The sequence below is a fragment of the Eschrichtius robustus genome, chromosome X (genome assembly GCF_028021215.1).
Source record: "Eschrichtius robustus isolate mEscRob2 chromosome X, mEscRob2.pri, whole genome shotgun sequence".
NCBI classification, from domain to species: domain Eukaryota; kingdom Metazoa; phylum Chordata; class Mammalia; order Artiodactyla; family Eschrichtiidae; genus Eschrichtius; species Eschrichtius robustus.
The window spans coordinates 5,602,979-5,627,273 of record NC_090845.1 but is presented as its reverse complement, the minus strand read 5'-3'; the positions used below and the strand labels follow the sequence as shown (position 1 = coordinate 5,627,273).

Here is a 24,295-nt window from a genome sequence, read left to right as displayed (position 1 = left end):
GTTTTCTTCTTATTTCCCTGTCACTCTCTCCGTATCTCCTTTGTTGGATCATCATCTCCCGTATCACCTTTTACGTTCGGCTTGGTCCCTGACCCTCTTCTCTTCTTACACTAAATGATCCCATACACCAACCCCATATAGGTCTCTGCCCAGGAGTCCTAATTCCTAAAGGGAACCTCTATCTAGCGAATCACACCAGCCAAACACATAACAGACAGCTTTGACGTCTTCCTTTCCCTCAAACCCAGTATCTAATCAATCACCAATACCAATGGGCTTACCAATACAACCAGGTTGATTCACTGCCCTCTTCATTGAGTTAAACCACTGATCCTTCAAACCTAAGCTCAAGTGGTTTTCCATTTACATATTCACTCAAAAATAACTTCTTACAATATGTCAGGCACTATTCTAGGTTCTGAGGATACAGATGTGAGTAGAATACATCTAGATCGTAGTTCTTGCACTCTGGCAGATATCAGTATTCCTTGCCCTCACTAACGGCACTTAGGACACACTGTGCATGTACTGACTTCTTAATCATCTCGACAGTCTTCTACGATGTTCCTATACTAACAATCCTATTATTCAAATTCTAAAGACAAGGGAACCAAGTCTCTGCCTGGGAGTCCTAATTCCTCAAAGAACTTCTATCTACCCAATCACACCAGCCAAAAACATGAGACATCTTAGGTTACCCCTCAATTCATCCCTATGTTCACTCCTTTACCCTCTCCTTAGAGTGGATTTGGGTGATATTCTTGACCTCCAATTTTAACTACTACCCAAATGGCAATAACTATATACACACACACACACACACACACATACATATATATATACACACAATATATATACACACATTTCTTTCTATGTATCTATCTATCTACCTGTGTCTGTTCATCTATCTCTATCTATCTATCTACCTACCTACCTATGTCTGTCTGTCTATCTATCTATCCATCCATCCCTATCTATCTATCCATCCATCATATCTATCTATCCCTATCTATCTATCCATCCATCATATCTATCTATCCCTATCTATCTATCTATCTATCTATCCCTATCTGTCTGTCTATCTATCTACTTCATTCTATCGGACATACTAACGTGGACGTAGGGTCCCTTTCATCGGCTACGTCACCCAGTATCCCTCGTTTACACCTTCATCTCTAGCAACCGTGAGCTGCTGTTTTGCTCCCTGTAAGCATCTCACTCCTGCCTGGAATGAACTCTCCACCTCTCCTCTCCCAGCCGACACTTCCAAACATCAGCCTGCAAAAGGTCCGTGTCTCCTGGGAAGTTCTCTGAATTCCCAGGTTGGGGGAACAACGTCTAATCGTCCCTTCTCAGAGCTTCCTTTCTAGTTTGTTATTCCGAAACCATCTCCTTAGATGTCCATCTCAACCAAAGAATGTGAGCTACTAGAGGCTGGGGACCCTGTATTCGCTGTCATTATGTCCTAGAAGCTAGCCCCGAGCCTGGCATACTATGAAGGCTCAATATATGCGTGCTTGTCAGTGGAATTTAACTGAAGGAATGCACTGCTAGGTGAGGATAACATGTGAGCTTCTTTCAAAGAGGAAAAGCCTGGGGAAGCCTGGGGTATGCCTCCTGGCACGCAAGTCCTGATACTAGCAAGACCAGCCAGCTTTGCCCTCTCTTGGGGAGTGGATGAAAATGTTTGCTAAAATCTGAAGAATGAACCTGAATGTAACCACCTCCTAATAAACTACCAGAGCCTCTTGCTGGTTTTTTTTTTTTCCAACGAAAGAATCCGTTGCTCTGAAAGCTGTGTGACTGCATGAGGCAAAGAGCCACCAAACTCAGTCACTGTAAGAAGCAACTCCTAAGCCATATGGGCTCCAGCCAATCAGTGGCTTTTGGAATTTGCACTTCAAGGAGAACTGCCAGAAGCTGCAGTGCCTTTCTTGCAGGCATCAGGGAATTCGGAAAGCATTTCCCTGCACGTGGAGAAAGTCTACATTCATGAACACTCAGGAAGATACGATTTTCAGCCCTCACACCCACCAACCAATGCTTCTGCAGAAGCCATCTATAGAGTTAATTTATCCACTCCATTGACATTTATTACTTGCCTTTAGGCAGAGTAAAAGGGAGGCGGGGGTTGAGGGCGGAGCCTCTTGCTGGGTGACCTTGATTTGGGAGAGGAATGAAAAGGAAGCCAGAGCTAGGAGTATGATGTTCTCATCTGAGACTTCGGGGAATTTTCAGCTGTGAGGAAGAGGAAGGAAACTCTAAACTCTAAGAAAATCTTACAGAAGTTATTCTGGTCCCAGCTAAGGGAGGATATTTTAGGGAAAAGGTGAAAATAAGTTTACAAATATTACATGCTAGGGAGGGTGTGGAGAAAAGGGAACCCTCCTACACTGTTGGTGAGAATGTACACTGGTGCAGCCACTACAGTGAACAGTCTGGAGGTTCCTTAAAAAATTAAAAATAGAGCTACCATATGATCCAGCAATCCCACTCCTGGGCATATATCCGGACAAAACTCTAATTCGAAAAGATACATGCACCCCAATGTTCATAGCATTACTATTCACAATAGCCAAGACATGGAAAACAACCTGATGTCCATCGACAGGTGAATGATAAAAGAAAATGTGATGTATACGTACAATGAAATAGTACTCAGCCATAAAAAAGAATAAAATAATGCCATTTGCAGCAACATGCGTGGACCTAAAGATTATCATACTAAGTGAAGCCAGACAGAGAAAGACAAATACCATATGATATCGCTCATATATGGAATTTAAAACATGACACAAATGAACTTATCTGTGAAACAGAAACAGACTCACAGATATAGAAAACAAACTTACGGTTACCAAAGGGGAAAGTGGGGGAGGGATAAATTAGGAGTTTGGGATTAACAGATACACACTACTTTATATAAAATAGATAAACAGGGCTTCCCTGGTGGCACAGTGGTTAAGAATCTGCCTGCCAATGCAGGGGACATGGATTCGAGCCCTGATCTGGGAAGATCCCACATGCCGCGGAGCAACTGGGCCTATCCACCACGGCTACTGAGCCTGTGCTCTAGAGCCCGCAAGCCACAGCTACTGAGCCCACATGCCACAACTACTGGAGCCCATGCTCTGCAACAAGAGAGGCCACCGCAATGAGAAGCCCATGCACCGCAATGAAGAGTAGCCCTCGCTTGCCACAACTAGAGAAAACCTGCGCGCAGCAACGAAGACCCAACGCAGCCAAAAATAAATAAATAAAATAAATCAATTTTTTTTAAAAGTTAAAAAAAAATAGATAATCAACAAGGTCCTACTGCATAGCACAGGGAACTATACTCAATATTGTGTAATAACCTGTAAGGGAAAAGAATCTGAAAAAAATAGATATATATGTGCGTATAAATGAATCACTTTGCTGTACATCTGAAACTAACACAACATTGTAAATCAACTATATTTCAATTAAAAAAAAAAGGAGAGAGAAAAAACTAGTAGTGTCACTATCCCCTCAACCCCACACAATTAAATTAATTTTTTGAAATGCAGACTACAGCAGAATCTAATGTTTCTCTGATTAAAAGCGATTAGCTGTTGAACTCTGTGTAGTGATTTAATCACAGCCATTCTACCAAGGTGGTCCATAGGTTTCATTAGTGAAACAGGCTTGAGGAATACAGAGGGATCACTGAGCTCAAATAGTACAGATTTTTTTTGAGCGGCAGACTGAATAATGGCCCCTAAAGATGTCCATTTTGGAATCCTTGGAACCTTTGAATTTTACCTTGTTTTCTGAAAAAGAGACTTTGTAGATATGATTACATTATGGATCGTGCGATGGGGAGATTATCCTGGATTATCTCGGGGGGCCCTAAGTGACAGTAGGAGTGCCCTTATTAGAGTGAGGCAGGATGGGATGTGACTAGAGAAGAGAAGGCAACGTGAGGAAGTATAGATCTTTTGGAGCAGTGCTAATGAAGACTGCAAGTCAGGATTGTTCCGAAAGGATGCTCTTTTGATCAATGAGTTCAAATGGTGTGATTCCTCTGTGTTTGCATAAATCATAGGAGTGCAACTTCACAGCTTTAGAAAACAAGGCGTCTTGACACTGAGAAGTCTTTGGTCATTCCCCATAGCTAGAAGGAAGCCGCATCTTTTTTTTTTTTTTTTTTTTTTTTTGAGCATCATACCGTAACAATGTTTCACTATGAACTTGATTTCAACTAAACTTGACAAAGGGATAATGCTTCGCAATAGAGTAGTGGCTGAGATATTAATACAGTGTCAGACACCGATGGTAGTTCTAGCGTTCAAACAGAGCATTTCTAACACATCCAATATGTTTCTTAAAAAAACAAAAAAAACCAGGGAGCAGCTGTGAGCATGCTTTTCAGATTGTATGAGAACCCCAGTTCCAAGGCGTCACTCAGACCTTTGACACTCTCTCTCTGACCCATCCTCACCATCCACTTATGTCTCCGAAGAGTCAGCCATCGACGCAAAATGCCAATACATCTCCTTCTTTGGCTCATGAGGCTCCCTCAGATTCATCAGCTGGTGGTCATCTGGTCATCTGTCCCCGAACCAAGGCTCCATCGCACCATATACGTGACTTTCTTAAATAACGTATTACTTGCTAACCACTTCTATTACTGTGATTTATGTACGTGTCTCGGCAGCAGCCACTAAGCAACTTTGGAACCTAACAGACCTTCACCGGGGGAATGAATGGACGGGGGAGCCAGTCACGAAATGCAGTCTGTGACTCCATCTCGAGAGACACTATCACGTATAAAATAACATAAAAACAACTCTCCACACACAGTCCATAACCTCAAGGAAATACGACAAAAGCACCTCATCTTACTATACAGGAATACATATTTTCACTTCCTGCTCCTCGAAAATAAGACTGAATAGAGGAGGGCTGGCTGAAAGAGTGGGTTAATCCTGTTCCGAGTAGAGACACCTGTTCAGTCATTTCACCCGTGCTGAGTATCAGTCATGTGTCCTGCACTGGGGAGGGAACGATGACAAGCAAAGGAAGTGGTATGAACATCCAGCGAGGTTTTCCAGACCCACACTGAACAGGACTCCTTCCCTCCTGGGTTCCAGGTAACCGAGGGTGTAAACAAAGGTCCCCGCCCCCCAGTGCTCAGAATTTGAAAGGACTCAGATGTGCATGTCGAGGATGTAAAAAATAGTATAAGGTTTCACAGGCTACGTGCTGCCATTGGGATGGGTGACAGACTACCTTTTCGCTGTCTGTCTGGCTCAGGACTGGTGGATCCGGCGTTACCCTGTTACTGCCAGTTTGCAGAGTAAGCCATGTGCTTCTCTCCTCATCCCAGCTCTACTGAGGAGGGTGTGTGGTTGGGAGAGTGGAAAGAGCTCGAGGCAGAAGGACAAGAGCTCAAGCACACCCTGGCTACCTCCTTCCCAGCCTGGTCTCCTCTGGGAGCATTTCTTGGGCCCTGTTGGCCAAGTGAGGCTCTCCTTGCTGTATGCACCACTGGCATCTTGTGCCAAGAATGTCGACACCCTTGTTAAATCGCATGGGCCTCCTTAGGCTTCCTCCCACCACCCCCAACCCAACCACACACCCAAACAACCAACCACCCAACCAACCAGCCACTTATCCAACCAATCATCCAACCATCTACCCAACCAACCACCCAACCACCCAAACAACCATCCACCCACCTACCCACCCATCCGACCACCCACCCAATCAACCACTCAACCATCCACCCACTCAACCACCCAGCCAACCACCCAACCATCCATCCACTCAACCAACCACCCACCCAACCAACCAGCCATTTACCCAAACAACCATCCAACCATCCACCCAACCAACCAGCCACCCACCTACCCAACCCGTTGACCATGGGCTCCTTTAGGGCAGGGACCGTATTGTTGCCTCTAACCCAGTGCCAGATACACAGCTCAATCAGGGTTTTGTAAACTAATGGATGAAAGCACTCCATAGATTAGCATTTCATATCTTTGTAGGTATACTCTGATTTCCTGAGTCCCTGGGAATCTGTGAAACATCCATGTGAGAGAATAATGAAAGGGTAATAAAGCACCTCATGGCTTTAGGGAGCAAAATTCAATGGTCCTGCGCTTTCCTACGTGTCACGCATCTTGCTTTATTCAGCAGCCCCTACTGTCTGGGACACCTTGCTTTGCCTCTTTGCATGGTCACTTCTAATCATCCTCCCCCATGTTACATCCAACCCACATCCACTGCAGATTCAGGTGGTGTCCTAACCCTCAGCACAGATATGGCCTTTGAGGTACCTCACCTAAGTCTTTGTGAAATGGGCCACATGTTATTATAACCAGGTATCTATGTCTCATATTTGCAGAGTGTATGTTGTACAAGCAACTTGGGGTCAGCAGATGGGTCTTATCTAATATCCCCAATGACAGGTAGCTTGATCCGTCTTGGTGGTGGCTTAGCTAATGCTGTGTCAGGAAGGAAGCATCAGCTCACAATGCTGTAGCATATGGAGACAGGCAGAATAATGACCTCCCAAAGATGTCAACATCCTCATCCCCAGACACTGTGACTAGGTTACCTTCCATGACAAAAGGGACATCTGCAGATGTGATTAAGGGTCTAGAAATAGGAAAAATTACTCTGGATTATGTGGGTGAGCCTGACATAATCACAAGGGTCCTTAAAATTGCAGGCAAGAAAGAGTAAGTAAAGGAGATGGAATTATGGAAGCAGAGGTCAGAGAGAGAGAGAGAGAGAGAGAGAGAGAGAGAGAGAGAGAGGAAGGTTTGAAGACACTGCATTGGTGGCTTTAAAGGGAAGGAAAGGGTCCATGAGCCAAGGAGAGTGGGCACCTCCAGAAGCTGGAGAAGGCAAGGAAATGGATTCTCCCCTGGAGCCTCCAGAAAGATGCAGTCCTGCTACCATCTTGATTTTAGACCAGAGAGACCCATTTCAAACTTCTGATGCCTACAACTACAAGTTAATAGTTTTTTATTGTTGCTGTAACAAATTAACACAAACTTCCAGGCTTAAAGCAATTGTAGTTGTAGAGGTCACGGGGGGAGGGTGTAAGGGGTCTTGTTTGAACCAACTACACATATGGGGCTGAATTTACATTTAGGGGGAAAACACCCTCATTTTAATGTCTGGACACAGAATGCGTGCTTTTAAGTTCTGGGGGGACCATACCGGAAATGGTCACTTTGGCCATCTGAGTTTTCAATGCCTGTGACCCAGTAAAGCCCTGTATGTTTCAAGTGGCAGAAGAACAGCACCACAGCTCCCAGGTCCAGGAGAAGGTGATGAGGGGGTAAGCTGAGGGGGCCGGGCAGAGCACAGAGCTGACACCGTGGCATCTCCCACCTGGATAGATTTCTCACCTTTATAGATTCCGTTACTGCCTCCGTGACCTTCCCCTTTGACAGTCACCTCTTCTACATGTGCTCCTTGGTCCGAGGAGAAGTAGACCAGGGTGTTATTAGCCAGTTTCAACTCATCTAGAACATCCAAGATCTGCCCTGAAGGGGAGAAAACACTCCGTGTTAAGACAGTGCAACCTTTAGAAAAGAAAGGGAGGTGATTTGCCCTCATCGACTTGTCTGTTAATTTCTGACGGTGAGGAGGAGATGGTCTTATACACTGAGCTCTCCTGTGCTGATCCCAACAGGGGATGCAGCATAATCAGAAGGAACCACAGTGGCCGGGCTCTTGGCAGAGACCATGAGAAGATTCAGTCGCTGAATTAAGTATCATCTACAAGCATCATCTGAACCTCTAGGCATCATGGGGTGACCCTGTAGCGAGACCTGATAAACGATTCTAGATGAATCAGGCTCACAGATCATGAGCCCCTTGGAGGAAGATGCCAGAAGAAAGAAGCCAAATTGCTGCAATCACCAGCCGGCCTGAGGCTATAAAGAAGTCTACTAGTTTTCCTTATTGACTGGAGAAAACTAAATCATCACTGTTCCTCTTATACAAACAAACATCTCTGAAACTATTTTATGATGAATGACCTTTTTCATACTTACCATAGATACCCAGGTCTAAAACAGTCCATCATGAAAATAAATATTCCTCACACTCTCCTTTTTCTTCTCCTCACCTTCTTTACCCAAACTCCACATGGTATACTAACCCCCATATAGCAACCCTTCAAAATAATAATGATACCACGGTCAACAATGAGAGTAACGGGTACCACTTGTTGAACACTCTGCCTGCAAAGGACTTTATTCCATGTTCTCTTGATTACATCATACTGAACCCTACGAGTAAAGAGCATTGGCTCCATTGCGCAGGTGAGGGCAACAGTGTTCCAAAAAGATACACGACCTGTTCAAAGTCACACGGTTAGGAAGTGAGGGACCCAGACAGGAAGAGTTAAGTCTGACCGCAAAACCCAAACTCTCAAACCCTGCAGAGTTAAGTGGATGAACTCAATGAAAATCACAGAGGAGTAAAAAAAAAAAAAAAAAAAGACATGAAGGAAAAAAAGTTAGAGTTATACATCCTGAAACACCCATGGATGACATGATATGATGGCTGCTGTCTTCTTCATATAATCCAGGAAGAAAGGAAGTGAGTACGGAGCATGGATTAATAAAATCAGGCATGACTTCATTAATCGTTAAATGTGGATCCAGGGCATATGGCAGTTCACCGCACTTTTCTCTCTGCTTCTATGGATGCCTCAAATTTTCCATAAGAATAAACAAAACAAAACACAACAGAAGCCAGCTGAAGATTGAAGAATAGGCTGAAACACAGACTCTCTGATTAGAAAGCTACTACCTGCTCTCAGATCAGAAGAAAATGATGGTCAGACTAGAGGTATATAATTTACAATTTTCACAGAGATTGCTACACTCACATGCTGCTACTTTAATTTAGTCCCTGCACGCAGTTATTGTTTGAGGTATTAAAGGGTCTGACTCGGTTTTTTGATGTTTGACAGCTAAGAGCTTTTAAGTCTCACCTCTGCCTCTTGTGCCCAACAAGCTAATAAGAAAGCCTGGGGGCTCCCTCCCCCAGTGCCCGTGGAAGGTTCAAACTATGCCAGCTCCTACCTCCATGTGGGAACCCACATCCAAGCCCCAGCTCCTACCCACCATGAAAGCTGAATCTGTCTCCTTTCCCATCTCCCTCAAGCCATCTTCAGACCAGCTTAGGCGCTGTCCTGCTTTCCCCAGAAAGCCTCATTATATGTGAGTTACAACCTTTTCCACACCCTCTTGGTGTGACTATAGCATCACTCATCTCGACAGGGGACCATCTCTTCACTGTAGGACAATCACAACAACTGGAATTCTAAAAGGACACCAGGCATCCTTTGCAGCAGAAATAATAACTGAATATGGGTAATCCTATCCAGCAGGTAGGTTATGCCCCCCGTGGAGACAGGCCCTGCACTCCAGGGTTGCACCTTCACCAACCTGGTCCAGAAAAGGGGTAGAAGGCCGCAGAGACAACCCTCCACGGAGGTGGCAGAGATGATTTCTGATGTGAAAGCAAGACCCCAGTCATCTGCTACCAGACATATTCTTGCTATTTGTTTTTTTTTTTTTGAAGATGAAACCCTTTTATAGGAACATGTTTGCAAAAGCATCAGAGTACACCCAGAACTGTCTGTAAATGACAAAAGACTTAAAAATGACCAGTGTTAAAGATTTGATGAAAGTTCATAATAATGCAGTTGACAAGAAAATTAGTTATTTCTGAGATATACATTTTAAAGTAATAACTAGGATTATTACTTATAACATTATACCAGAACATATAAGATTTTTAGAAATTTCATGTAATGTCTGAGACATTTATATTAACATATTCCCATACATATTTCCATACAAATACAAATATAAGATTTTTAGAAATTTCATATAATGTCTGAAACATTTATATTAACATATTTCCATACATATTTCCATACAAACACAAATATAAGATTTTTAGAAATTTCATGTAATGTCTGAAACATTTATATTAACATATTTCCATACAAATAACCCAATGAAAGTTTAGTATTAGTTGTTTTGTTGGTTTGTTGTTTTATACTGCAGGTTCTTATTAGGCATAAATTTTATACACATCAGTGTATACATGTCAATCCCAATCGCCCAATTCAGCACACCACCATCCCCACCCCACCGCAGTTTTCCCCCCTTGGTGTCCATATGTCCATTCTCTACGTCTGTGTCTCAACTTCTGCCCTGCAAACCGGCTCATCTGTACCATTTTTCTAGGTTCCACATACATGCATTAATATACGATATTTGTTTTTCTCTTTCTGACTTACTTCACTCTGTATGACAGTCTCTAGATCCATCCACTTCTCAACAAATGACTCAATTTCGTTCCTTTTTATGGCTGAGTAATATTCCATTGTATATATGTACCACAGCTTCTTTATCCATTCGTTTGTTGATGGGCATTTAGGTTGCTTCCATGACCTGGCTATTGTAAATAGTGCTGCAATGAACATTTGGGTGCATGTGTCTTTTTGAATTACGGTTTTCTCTGGGTATATGCCCAGTAGTGGGATTGCAGGGTCATATGGTAATTCTATTTTTAGTTTTTTAAGGAACCTCCATATTGTTCTCCATAGTGGCTGTATCAGTTTACATTCCCACCAACAGTGCAAGAGGGTTCCCTTTTCTCCACACCCTCTCCAGCATTTGTTGTTTGTAGATTTTCTGATGATGCCCATTCTGACAGGAGTGAGGTGATACCTCATTGTAGTTTTGATTTGCATTTCTCTAATAATTAGTGATGTTGAGCATCTTTTCATGTGCTTCGTGGCCATCTGTATGTCTTCTTTGGAGAAATGTCTATTTAGGTCTTCTGCCCATTTTTGGATTGGGGTGTTTGTTTCTTTAATATTGAGCTGAATGAGCTGTTTATATATTTTGGAGATTAATCCTTTGTCCGTTGATTCGTTTGCAAATATTTTCTCCCATTCTGAGGGTTGTCTTTTCGTCTTGTTTATGGTTTCCTTTGCTGTGCAAAAGCTTTGGAGTTTCATTAGGTCCCATTTGTTTATTTTTGTTTTTATTTCCATTACTCTAGGAGGTGGATCAAAAAAGATCTTGCTGTGATTTATGTCAAAGAGGGTTCTTCCTATGCTTTCCTCTAAGAGTTTTATAGTGTCCAGCCTTACGTTTAGGTCTCTAATCCATTTTGAGTTTATTTTTGTGTATGGTGTTAGGGAGTATTCTAATTTCATTCTTTTACATGTAGCTGTCCAGTTTTCCCAGCACCACTTATTGAAGAGACTGTCTTTTCTCCATTGTATATCTTTGCCTCCTTTGTCATAGATTAGTTGACCATAGGTGCGTGGGTTTATCTCTGGGCTTTCTATCTTGTTCCATTGATCTATGTTTCTGTTTTTGTGCCAGTACCATATTGTCTTGATTACTGTAGCTTTGTAGTATAGTCTGAAGTCAGGGAGTCTGATTCCTCCAGCTCCATTTTTTTCCCTCAAGACTGCTTTGGCTATTCGGGATCTTTTGTGTCTCCATACAAATTTTAAGATGATTTGTTCTAGCTCCGTAAAAAATGCCATTGGTAATTTGATAGGGATTGCATTGAATCTGTAGATTGCTTTGGGTAGTATACTCATTTTCACAATGTTGATATTTCCAATCCAAGAACATGGTATATCTCTCCATCTGTTGGTATCATCTTTAATTTCTTTCATCAGTGTCTTATAGTTTTCTGCATACAGGTCTTTTGTCTCCCTAGGTAGGTTTATCCCTAGGTATTTTATTCTTTTTGTTGCAATGGTAAATGGGAGTGTTTCCATAATTTCTCTTTCAGATTTTTCATCATTAGTGTATAGGAATGCAAGAGATTTCTGTGCATTAATTTTGTATCCTGCAACTTTACCATATTCATTAATTAGCTCTAGCAGTTTTCTGGTGGCAGTTTTAGGATTCTCTATGTATAGTATCATGTCATCCGCAAACAGTGACAGTTTTACTTCTTCTTTTCCAATTTGTATTCCTTTATTTCTTTTTCTTCTCTGATTGCCGTGGCTAGGACTTCCAGAACTATGTTGAATAATAGTGGTGAGAGTGGACATCCTTGTCTCGTTCCTGATCTTAGAGGAAATGCTTTCAGTTTTTCACCATTGAGAATGATGTTTGCTGTGGGTTTGACATATATGGCCTTTATTATGTTGAGGTAGGTTCCCTCTATGCCCACTTTCTGGAGAGTTTTTATCAGAAATGGGTGTTGAATTTTGTCAAAAGCTTTTTCTGCATCTATTGAGATGATCATATGGTTTTTATTCTTCAATTTGTTAATATGGTGTATCACATTGATTGATTTGCGTATATTGAAGAATCCTTGCATCCCTGGGATAAATCCCACTTGATCGTGGTGTATGATCCTTTTAATGTGTTGTTGGATTCTGTTTGCTAGTATTTTGTTGAGGATTTTTGCATCTATATTCATCAGTGATATTGATCTGTAATTTTCTTTTTTTGTAGTGTCTTTGTCTGGTTTTGGCATCAGGGTGATGGTGGCTTCATAGAATGAGTTTGGGAGTGTTCCTTCCTCTGCAATTTTTTGGAAGAGTTTGAGAAGGACGGGTGTTAGCTCTTCTCTAAATGTTTGATAGAATTCACCTGTGAAGCCATCTGGTCCTGGACTTTTGTTTGTTGGAAGATTTTTAATCACAGTTTCAATTTCATTCCTTGTGATTGGTCTGTTCATATTTTCTGTTTCTTCCTGGTTCAGTCTTGGAAGGTTATACCTTTCTAAGAATTTGTCCATTTCTTCCAGGTTGTCCATTTTATTGGCATAAAGTTGCTTGTAGTAGTCTCTTAGGATGCTTTGTATTTCTGCGGTGTCTGTTGTAACTTCTCCTTTTTCATTTCTGATTTTATTGATTTGAGTCCTCTCCCTCTTTTTCTTGATGAGTCTGGCTAATGGCTTATCAATTTTGTTTATCTTCTCAAAGAACCAACTTTTAGTTTTATTGATCTTTGCTATTGTTTTCTTTGTTTCTATTTCATTTATTTCTGCTCTGATCTTTATGATTTCTTTCCTTCTGCTAACTTTGGGTTTTGTTTGTTCCTCTTTCTCTAGTTTCTTTAGGTGTAAGGTTAGATTGTTTACTTGAGATTTTACTTGTTTCTTTAGCTAGGCTTGTATAGCTATAAACTTCCCTCTTAGAACTGCTTTCGCTGCATCCCATAGGTTTTGGGTCGTCGTGTTTTCATTGTCATTTGTCTCTAGGTATTTTTTGATTTCCTCTTTAATTTCTTCAGTGATCTCTTGGTTATTTAGTAACGTATTGTTTAGCCTCCATGTGTTTGTGTTTTTTACGTTTTTTCCCCTGTAATTCATTTCTAATCTCATAGCGTTGTGGTCAGAAAAGATGCTTGATATGATTTCAATTTTCTTAAATTTACTGAGGCTTGATTTGTGACCCAAGATGTGATCTATCCTGGAGAATGTTCCGTGCGCACTTGAGAAGAACGTGTAACCTGCTGTTTTTGGGTGGAATGTCCTATATATATCAATTAAATCTATCTGGTCTATTGTGTCATTTAAAGCTTCTGTTTCCTTATTTATTTTCATTTTGGATGATCTGTCCCTTGGTGTAAGTGAGGTGTTAACGTCCCCCACTATGATTGTGTTACTGTCAATTTCCTCTTTTATAGCTGTTAGCAGTTGCCTTATGTATTGACGTGCTCCTATGTTTGGTGCATATATATTTATAATTGTTATATCTTCTTCTTGGATTGATCCCTTGATCATTATGTAGTGTCCTTCCTTGTCTCTTGTAACAGTCTTTATTTTAAAGTCTATTTTATCTGATATGAGTATAGCTACTCCAGCTTTCTTTTGATTTCCATTTGCATGGAATATCTTTTTCCATCCCCTCACTTTCAGTCTGTATGTGTCCCTAGGTCTAAAGTGGGTCTCTTGTAGACAGCATATATATGGGTCTTGTTTTTGTATCCATTCAGCCAGGCTATGTCTTTTGGTTGGGGCATTTAATCCATTCACGTTTAAGGTAATTATCGATATGTATGTTCCTATGACCATTTTCTTAATTGTTTTGGGTTTGTTTTTGTAGGTCCTTTTCTTCTCTTGTGTTTCCCACTTAGAGAAGTTCCTTTAGCATTTGTTGTAGAGCTGGTTTGGTGGTGCTGAATTCTCTGAGCTTTTGCTTGTCTGTAAAGCTTTTGATTTCTCCATCAAATCTAAATGAGATCCTTGCCGGGTAGAGTAATCTTGGTTGTAGGTTCTTCCCTTTCATCACTTCAAGTATATCATGCCACTCCCTTCTGGCTTGCAGAGTTTCTGCTGAGAAATCAGCTGTTAACCTTATGGGAGTTCCCTTGTATGTTATTTGTCGTTTTTCCCTTGCTGCTTTCAATAATTTTTCTTTGTCTTTAATTTTTGCCACTTTGACTACCATGTGTCTCGGCGTGTTTCTCCTTGGGTTTATCCTGTATGGGACTCTCTGTGCTTCCTGGACTTGGGTGGCTATTTCCTTTCCCATGTTAGGGAAGTTTTCGACTATAATCTCTTCAAATATTTTCTCTGGTCCTTTCTCTCTCTCTTCACCTTCTGGGACCCCTATAATGCGAATGTTGTTGTGTTTAATGTTGTCCCAGAGGTCTCTTAGGCTGTCTTCATTTCTTTTCATTCTTTTTTCTTTAGTCTGTTCCGCAGCAGTGAATTCCACCATTTTGTCTTCCAGGTCACTTATCCGTTCTTCTGCCTCAGTTATTCTGCTATTGATTCCTTCTAGTGTAGTTTTCATTTCAGTTATTGTATTGTTCATCTCTGTTTGTTTGTTCTTTAATTCTTCTAGGTCTTTGTTAAACATTTCTTGCATCTTCTCAATCTTTGCCTCCATTCTTATTCCGAGGTCCTGGATCATCTTCACTATCATTATTCTGAATTCTTTTTCTGGAAGGTTGCCTATCTCCACTTCATTTAGTTGTTTTTCTGGGGTTTTTTCTTGTTCCTTCATCTGGTACATAGCCCTCTGCCTTTTCATCTTGTCTATCTTTCTGTAACTGTGGTTTTTGGTCCACAGGCTGCAGGATTGTAGTTTTTCTTGCTTCTGCTGTCTGCCCTCTGGTGGTTGAGGCTATCTAAGAGGCTTGATGGGAGGCTCTGGTGGTGGGTAGAGCTGACTGTTGCCTATTCTTGCTATTTGATTGCAGTGCCACAGGCTAGAGTACGTTCAATCTTTTTCAGTGTTTTAACTCATATAATAAACATTCCTAGAAGCCACACCATATACATAAATGTCATCCTCAGGACCAAAAATAATATGCACGGGGCCATTCTAGTGATTTGTCACCCATGATAAATCATCGTCAGCCAGACATTTATCGTGCTGTGATTTGGTTCAGCTAAGCAAACCACGTGTGCATTCGGGCTTGGGGGAGTTTGACTCTGACACTAATTTAAGGCTTATCACTTTGAAAATGGTAATTAGTTTAATGAGTTCACAGAGGAAGAAGCAACAAGGCGATGTAACCCCCACTTAACACTTCGAAGGAAAAGTGCCCCTTTTGGTGCATATAATAATTTCTAAATAAAATAACACAGATTAGGCAGAGAGCAGAGGATTCAGGCTTTTACTTCCTTGTGTTTTAATTGGTATTTTGCAAAAGGGCATACAACCACGTACCTCCATTTCCAATGAAATTCACCTTTCATATATTATATAGAAGTATCTTAGCATGAAGAAAACGCTGTGAAGAAATGCCTTTTTAAAAAATGTGGCTTCCGTGATCACTTCTATGGACACAATGTAAATATTTGGAGCACGTTTATTTACAATTGCCAAAACCTTGGAAGCAAGCAAGGTGTCCTTCAGCAGGTGAATGAATAAACTAACTGTGGTCCATCCAGACAGTGTGATATTATTCAGTGATACAAAGAAATGAGCTATCAAGCCATGAAGAGACATGGAAGAACCTTAAATGCATATGACTTCAGTGAAAGAAGCCCAGCTGAAGAGGCTACATACTGCACGATTCAACTCTATGACATGCTGGAAAAGGCAAAACTAGGCAGACAGTAAAAAGATCAGTGCTTGTCAGAGGCTGGAGGGGAGGGAGGGAAGAACAGGCAGAGCACAGAGGAGTTTTAGGGCAGGGAAAGTATTATGTATGATGCTGTAATCATTACGCATTTGTCCCAACCCACAGAAGGCGCAACTCCAATGGTGAACTCTAATGTAAACCATGTATTTTAATTGATAATAATGTATCCATATTGGCTCATCAAAAGCAACACGTGTACCCCGCTAATACAAGAGATAACATGGCAAATTGTGTGCAGAAGAAATGAATATAGGACAACTCTCTGTACTTTCTACTCTGTTTTTCTATAAACCTAAAACTGCTAAAAAAAAAAAAAAAAAAAAAAAAAGTCTACTGGGAATTCCCTGGCAGTCCACAGTGGTTAGGAGACTGCACTTTCACTGCTGAGGGCCCGGGTTCGGTCCCTGGTCAGGGAACTAAGATACTGCAAGTCACATGGCACAGCCAAAAATATTAAAAAAATTTTTTTTTAGTTTTAAAAAATTTTTAAAAGAAGCTTAATAAATACATATTAAAAAATAGTCCACTAATTTTTAAAAGATGCCTTTCAAATGCACTGTTGGCTCCTAGACTTCCTCATCCATGCATTCAACACGTGTTCACAAAAGCCTAGTAAACACGGGCTAAAGACCAGGGCACGCAGAGGGTCATGGATGGCGTTTGTTCCCAAAGCCTCCTGGTGACCCTTGCCTTTGCTCAAGCCAGCTACATCTCCTAGGTACAGATTCCCCTCTAGGCTATTTTCATATCCAGACGAACCTGCAGCTGCATTTACGATATATTTTAGTAGCTCCTTCTACTAAAATATATCTTGCATCCTTCCCCATTTTCACACTCCTCCCTAGATATTTCCTCCAAATTCCAATATTTCAAATGACCATGATACTTGCTACATGATACATGATATTTTCTTTGTCCCCATCAATTTTTCTGATTCATTGCCTAGAGTGATAACTTCATCCCTTTCATCAAAATCACTGCACACCACTGGGCTGGGATTAATACAAGACAATCTAGCTGAGGCCACCATGCATTTATACACGGAAAACCGTCAGATTTCTGATTTCCTTTTAGTTCTTTTTCTCCTGCAAGAGGCACCCTTGTATCTCATAACTATTTGGGTCTTACGCCAGAATCTCATTCAGAAAGCCCGGAGCCCGTTAACCATTAAATTTTTCATGAGATTGATCCTATAAAGGTCTAACATATTTCTCTTCTAAAAATTGTGCCCGGAAATCTCCTGTGGGAACAAATACTGCTGTATTATTCTTGCTTTCAGACCCATATATTGGAAGTCAGAGGTCCACAAATATTATCTTTCAGAAGGTTCTCCAGGTACAATGATACCAATCTATGTAGGATGATAGTTTTGAATTACCGATGGTGGGCTGCAGGATAGCTTATAAATGAAATGCTTTATTTCCAAAGCTTTCTCACATTCTTCCTGGAACGAAACAAATACAGGAAACAAGCCATTTCGAGAGCACTTTGTTATTTAACCAGAGACAACAAGAGCTAGCACACTGGAAAAGATGAGAACTCGTCATTCTAAAGGAGAAAACTTGGTGCTGTGAAAATCAGGGTCCTTCCTCCTTCAGGTGTGAAGCCTGGGTCCTGGAGAGTTTGTTCATTCCATTGATTCACGCCACGAGCAGGTGCCAAGCCACTCTTTGGAGTCAGGACTGTGGCGTGTCACGTAGGAGAGAAGGGTTTCTGGCGCTTGGGCAGAATCCTAGCTCTGACGTGAAAGGGAAGTGCTATAATGTAGAATTAACTGCTCAGGCTCTGGCTTCTGGGTCCTGACAGAAGCCGACCTGGTTTGAGTCCTGGGTCCCTGGTTTGCTCACTGGGGTTCTTTGCCTCTAAGTCAGAGGCAATAACATATAATAGTAGAGGGTTGCCATAAGGGATGAAAGATAATTGCATCCCAAACTCTTAGCCCAGGGCTAGGAGTGCTCAATGCAGCTCAGCTCTTACAATGGAGTTAAAAATCTGAGTTAAACAATCAGTTTGCCTAAAATCCAAACTACAGTGAGGTATCATCTCATACTCGTCAGAACAGCCATCATCAAAAAGTCTACAAATAAATGCTGGAGAGGGCGTGGAGAAAAGGGAACCCTCCTACACTGTTGGTGGGAATGTAAATTGGTGCAGCATCTATGGAGAACAGTATGGAGGTTCCTTCAAAAACTAAAAATAGAGCTACCATAGGATCCAGCAATCCCACTACTGGGCATATAGCTGGAGAAAACTCTAATTTGAAAAGATACATGCACCCCAAGATTCAGAGCAGCACTATTTACAACAGGCAAGACATGGAAACAACCAAATGTCCATCAACAGGTGGATGGATAAAGAAGATGTGATATATATATCTATACACACACACAATGGAATATTACTCAGCCATAAAAAAGAATGAAAAAATGCCATTTGCAGCGACATGGATGGACCTAGAGATGATCGTACTACGTGAAGTCAGAAAGAGGAAGACAAATATCATACGATATTGCTTACATGTGGAATCTAAAAAAATAATACAAATGAATTTATTTACAAAACAGAAACAGACTCACAGACATAGAAAACAAACTAATGGTTACCAAAGCGGAAGAGGTGGGGAGGGATAAATTAGGAATTTGAGATGAAAAGATACACACTACTATATATAAAATAGATAAAGAACAAGGACCTATTGTATAGCACAGGGGACTGTATTCAATATCTCGGAATAACCTGTAATGGAAAAGAATCTGAAAACGTGTATATATATGTGTATATATATATATATATACACACACACGCACATTGTAAATCAACTATACTTCAATAAAAAATTTTTAAATTTCAAAAAAATTTTAAAAAATCAGCTTGCCTAATGGAAGCCTTGCTAGCAGAGACAGCAGATCTGTCTTTTTTCTTCTACAAGGTAGGTCGACTCAGGCAAAACATGGAAGCAAAATGCTGTGATGTCCCTATTCACCCTTTTGGAAACATCGAGCTCATTAAGGAAAGAAAATATCTCCTGAAGCAGCCACCCACCATGAATAATTAAGGAAAAATGTCCACCTACTCAATGTAATTCCAGGGAACGCAGGAAACCCTAAAAAGTTCCCTTAAAACTACTTTAGCTAAGTCCTTCCTGTGATCAACAGGTGAATGGTGGAAGTCAAATATTCCCATGGAGGATAGGATTTTAAGATAAATGAGAGTTTCTAATTGCAGCAGTTGGTGGTGGCTGACTCTCCCTGGGGCATGGGAAATGCTACGCGTTGCTCCAGAAAGCGAGCTTTACCCTATGTTCCGAGGCGCTCCTGAATCAGTTACTGAGTGGGATAGAGAAATTCTGCCATCATTGGCCCTGGAAAGGCAATTCTTTGTTTAGCTTAGGTGGGATTAGAAGCATAACCAACGTGCCAAACATCAGGACATATCTGTCAACAAGCACATAGATTTATTGTCTCCAGCTGGAAGCAATGTCCGTGGAATGTAGGTAAACTCGATCTTGTACTTCTTCCCAAAATAAATGGTCAAGATTTCCAAAACTCCAGTCCTGATCCTCTCCATCACGTGGAGCTCAAGGGATCCCACAGATGGGACATTTGAAAGCATATGGGTTACCTATAGTATAAAATCAAGTTCAAAAGCTTACACATCAAAGGGAAAAATAATGTGACCAAAAAAGATTGGATTATTTATTTGCAATGCATAAGATACAAAAATGATGTGCTGGCTTTTGGGGGATACGTGGGGGAGAGCTGGTGGTGTTTGTTCAGAAGCTTTGCATTTGTTATTTGATTCGAGGGTATTTTCAGACAGTAGCAAGTGAAATATTGTAATAAATAAACAGAAGATGAGGTTTTGCCCTACCATACTCGGATCTAATGCAAAGGCTGCACAAAATATAGTCTGAGACTCACTCAGATGCCGCCCAGACAGGAGGTCCAAGGAAGCACTGAAAATGAAGCTCTTGCAGGATGGTTTTAGGAACTAGGAATTGGGAGCAAGAGGGGCTGCTACATGCACTGCATTTCTACATCCTGAGTGATGAGACCAGGGTGGCCTCCACCGCCACTAAAAACCGAGCAAGAGGGACTTCCCTGGTGGCGCAGTGGTTAAGACTCTGTGCTCCCAATGCAGGGGGCCCGGGTTCAATCTCTGGTCAGGGAACTAGATCCCACATGCATGCTGCAACATGCACGTTGCAAGAGTTCACATGCCATAACTAAGGAGCCCGCGTGCCGCAACTAAGGAACCCACCCGCCACAACTAAGGAGTCGGCGAGGCAGAACTAAGGAGCCTGCCTGCTGCAACTAAGACCCAGTGCAACCAAATAAATAAATAAATAAATATTAAAAAAAAAAAAAAAAAAAAACAACATGCAGGAGAGAAGAGGCTCTGACCGTGTCAGGAGCCCTTTCTGCTGCACGCAGGCACACCTGCCACAAGCTTGTGATGCAGGAGTCCTGGAACCTTCCTGTCCGAAGGCCCTCGATAAAAGGCTAAATCCTTCCCTGGCAGCCACGGTGAAATAGACATCAACACACCCATCGCCACATCCTGTGTGTTTCCTCTTCAATCAGATTCACCCACGTCCATTGATTTTGGGATCATCCTCTTACCACGTCACTCGCTTTCCCACCTCCTAAGTGCATACAGAAGAACTTCATTAGAAACACATTTAGAAGCTATCCCTAATCATTTTCCAAATAGTGACAGAAAAGTAAGCAAATGTGATAGTAAGGAACTGATTAGGCTACTTTATGCATTTTTTCATTCTTCTGGGTGACCAAAGTAATAATCAAGACCTTGTATGTAGAATATAGGTTCTGTAGCATGTTCTTATTATGTATCAGTGTCCTTCAAATTTTGACAAGCTTATTTGTCACCTTGGGAACCATGCTAAAATAAAGATTCTTTTTTTTTTTTTAAATGATTTGATCAACATTTGTTTAGTGCTTTATTTTTTTAAATTAAAGTATACTTAATTTACAACATTGTGTTAGTTTCAAGTGTACAGCAAGTGACTGAGTTATATATATATATATATATATACTTTAAGATTATTTTCCATTCTAGGTTATTACAAGATATTGAGTAGAGTTCCCTTGTCTCTACAGTAGGTCCTTGTTTATCTATTTTATATATAGTAGTGTGTATATGTTAATCCCAAACTCCTAATTTATCTCCCCTGCCCCACCTAAAATGAAGATGCTGATTCAGTAAATTTGGGGTGAGGTCTGAGAACCTGAGTTTCTTAAAAGCTCCTAAATGATGCCTATCTGAGGGGCATACTTTTAGAGGAGAGTTTCCCTGTGACGACATGTTTAATACCTGCTGACATATAATAAAAGGAGATGGTTGGCATTTTACAGATTTCAAGAATTACACCAGGAATGAGATTTGAGTTGCAGACCACTGAACACACAACTTTTATACATGGTAACTAAACACAATAAATAGAGAATTAGGATTATTAGGGTAACTAAGAAACAGGAAACTGCAAGATGCAAGTGTTGCCTTTGTATGGATGACCCTTCCTTGACTTGGCTTCACTTCCTTCTTGGGTTAGTTCCTGTGTGAGTTCATACTGTTTCCAGGAAACGCATCCTTATTTGGTGCTGTACCTGGTTGTTGATAATGTTGTGATTTCCTGCATAAAGCCCATCTTTGACCTCGTCGCATCACAGCTGTAATGTGTGACGGATTCCCCTGCTCCGGCATCTGTTCTCAACCATCTGGGATGCTTTCACGGCTCTGCTCAGCTATCTTCTCCAATTAACACTAAACTGTATGTGTTTTTTTTCCAGGGTGTTGCATTTGCTGGAGAGAATCTGAATAACTCTAACTAGTCCTCATTCTTACCAAGCACACCAGTGCTTTCCTGCACATACACAAGTGCCACCGTGTCCGTGCAGTGGCATTGCACACATGCGTCTGGGGGAACACCAAAGCCGGTGTGCCTGTGAGTCAGAGGAAGGCTCCGTGGTCAGCGTGTGTGGTCAGTGCTTCCCCGGGGTCATAAGCATCACAACGGGCTGGCTGACCCCAGCAGCGGATAATCAGACCAGCAGGAAATCGTCTGACAGGACAGTGCTAGGAGTGAACACAGGTCTCCCCACTCTTGATGCAGCTGTGCCACTCTACTTGCTGGACTTCACTGTCTTGCAGAAAAGACAGCTTGCAGCTCATTTGCTCTCTGGAATGACCACCGGTTGAACTTGCCGTGGGAGGTTATCCGGGCTTTGTGATGGAGAACGACATTGCCTGCACGCCCATGGGGCCATTTCTGTGATCGCCCATGGGGCCATTTCTGTGATCGAAGCCAGAGAAAAGCTCTAGAAAGAGATCGGCCAGAACTTCTCCAGCAATGAGAGGGATCACCTTACACTTGCCGCCTGAGCTGCGTTGTGAGCACAGAATGTCCAGAGACAACGGACGCTGAATGATCCAGGAAACCAAGCCCTTCAGAGCGCTCTTATTTTATGACGCTCTCCTACACCATCCATACCCATTTTCAGCTTTAGGACTAGATTTTTTTTTTTTTTTTTTTGCATTGGATTTGATCATCTATAAAGCTGAAGATACAAAATGGAAAATTATGCTTTCCTTTGCAGAAACCTTGTGCATTAATCCCAGATTCAAGGCCTCCTCGCCACTCAAATTCAAACCCGGACACACTGACTAACCCCCTACCAAGCTCCTCTCTTACGTTTGGTTCCGAATCCAAGGGACCTGCAGTCCGCCAGCCTGCAGCTCCCCTGAAACGTCCGAATAGCTCTGGGGTGATGCGTTGACTTTATGGGGAAAGCTCAAGCTCTTAGAAGCAGTTTAGGCCTGCCCGCAAGATCCTAAATACCAAAGCTACAGACAGAAGGGCTCTTTCCGAAGTGTGAAGTCCAAAGGGAACATTTCAAATAGAAGGTGAAATACTACCAATGATATAAAAACCCACAAGATGGTCCAAATAGATGTCTCCTTTTCCATCATAGACTTTTTTTCTCATCTATGATTTTTCTATTCAGTGTAATGGCCTCATATGCACATCTTAAGCAAAGACGCTTTAACCATCTGTGAAAGGGAGAGTAATAGTAACAGTAACAGTAATAATAATAACAATAGCAGCTAGCATTTATTGAGCACTTCTTGCATGCCAGACACCATGCTGATTACTGTAAATACATGGCTTCATTTCATCTGATTGGTTAATTCCACTAATTCCAGCAGGTGCAATCCATCTATTCAGGGGGATTGTTGCATCTGACATTCTGACGAGCCCTCCCTGGGTCATGACTCAAAAGCAACAGGTATTCAAACTACTTCTGACCCACATTTTGACCTCACCTTTCAAATATATATACTGGTCCTCAGTGGAATATTATTTGAACGTTGCTTTAACCCGATCTCCCAAATCCTAATTTACCTTTTCTCGCTCTGCCTAGAAATATTTAACTAGCAAATTAAATGTGCTAATTGGAAGAGGTTGAAGGTGGCAGAAGTAGTATCCAAAACACCCCTGTGATACCCAAGTCTACCTCCTCCTGTTCCCTGCACCCGCTGTTTAATTTCGAAGGCAGACGTGTCTAAAGTGTACAAGGCAAACTCAAGAACACAGGAACGCAGGGACTCCTAGGATACAGGAGCTGCATGAAAACCGTTGAAGGCCATTGGTCCAAACAGGCTTGTCTTTTTTTTCTTTTCTTTTTTTAAATTATTATTTATTTACTTATTTATTTTGGGCTGCGTTGGGACTTCGTTGCTGCACGTGGGCTTTCTCTAGTGGCGGTGAGCGGGGGCTACTCTTCGTTGCGGTGCGCGGGCTTCCCATCGCGGTGGCTTCTCTTGTTGCGGAGCACGGGCTCTAGGCGCGTGGGCTTCAGTAGTTGTGGCACATGGGGTCAGTAGTTGTGGCTCGTGGGCTCTAGATCGCAGGCTCAGTAGTTGTGGCGCATGGGCTTAGTTGCTCCGCGGCATGTGGGATCTTCCTGGACCAGGGCTCGAACCCGTGTCCCCTGCATTGGCAGGCGGATTCTTAACCACTGTGCCCCCAAGGGAAGCCCCAAACAGGCTTGTCTTATAGACAACTTGCAGCTGGAGAAGAGACAAACCTACTGTCTCAATTAATCCAACAAACCAGAAATCCTTCCAGGCTCCTGAGAAGCAGTGTAGCCTAGTGGTGGCTGGGCAAATCTTACACAAGTCAC

General features: G+C 41.8%; 1 protein-coding gene across 4 annotated transcripts in view; it reads right to left on the bottom strand.

The window, feature by feature from the left end:
- Window positions 1-24,295, bottom strand: part of STS (steroid sulfatase) — a 182,944-nt gene that overhangs the window by 28,511 nt on the left and 130,138 nt on the right. For all 4 annotated transcript variants that reach the window (XM_068532747.1, XM_068532744.1, XM_068532748.1 and 1 more), the window contains one exon: window positions 7,389-7,526. In XM_068532747.1, the coding sequence (XP_068388848.1) occupies window positions 7,389-7,526 (138 nt within the window). The remainder of the gene's footprint in view (window positions 1-7,388; window positions 7,527-24,295) is intronic.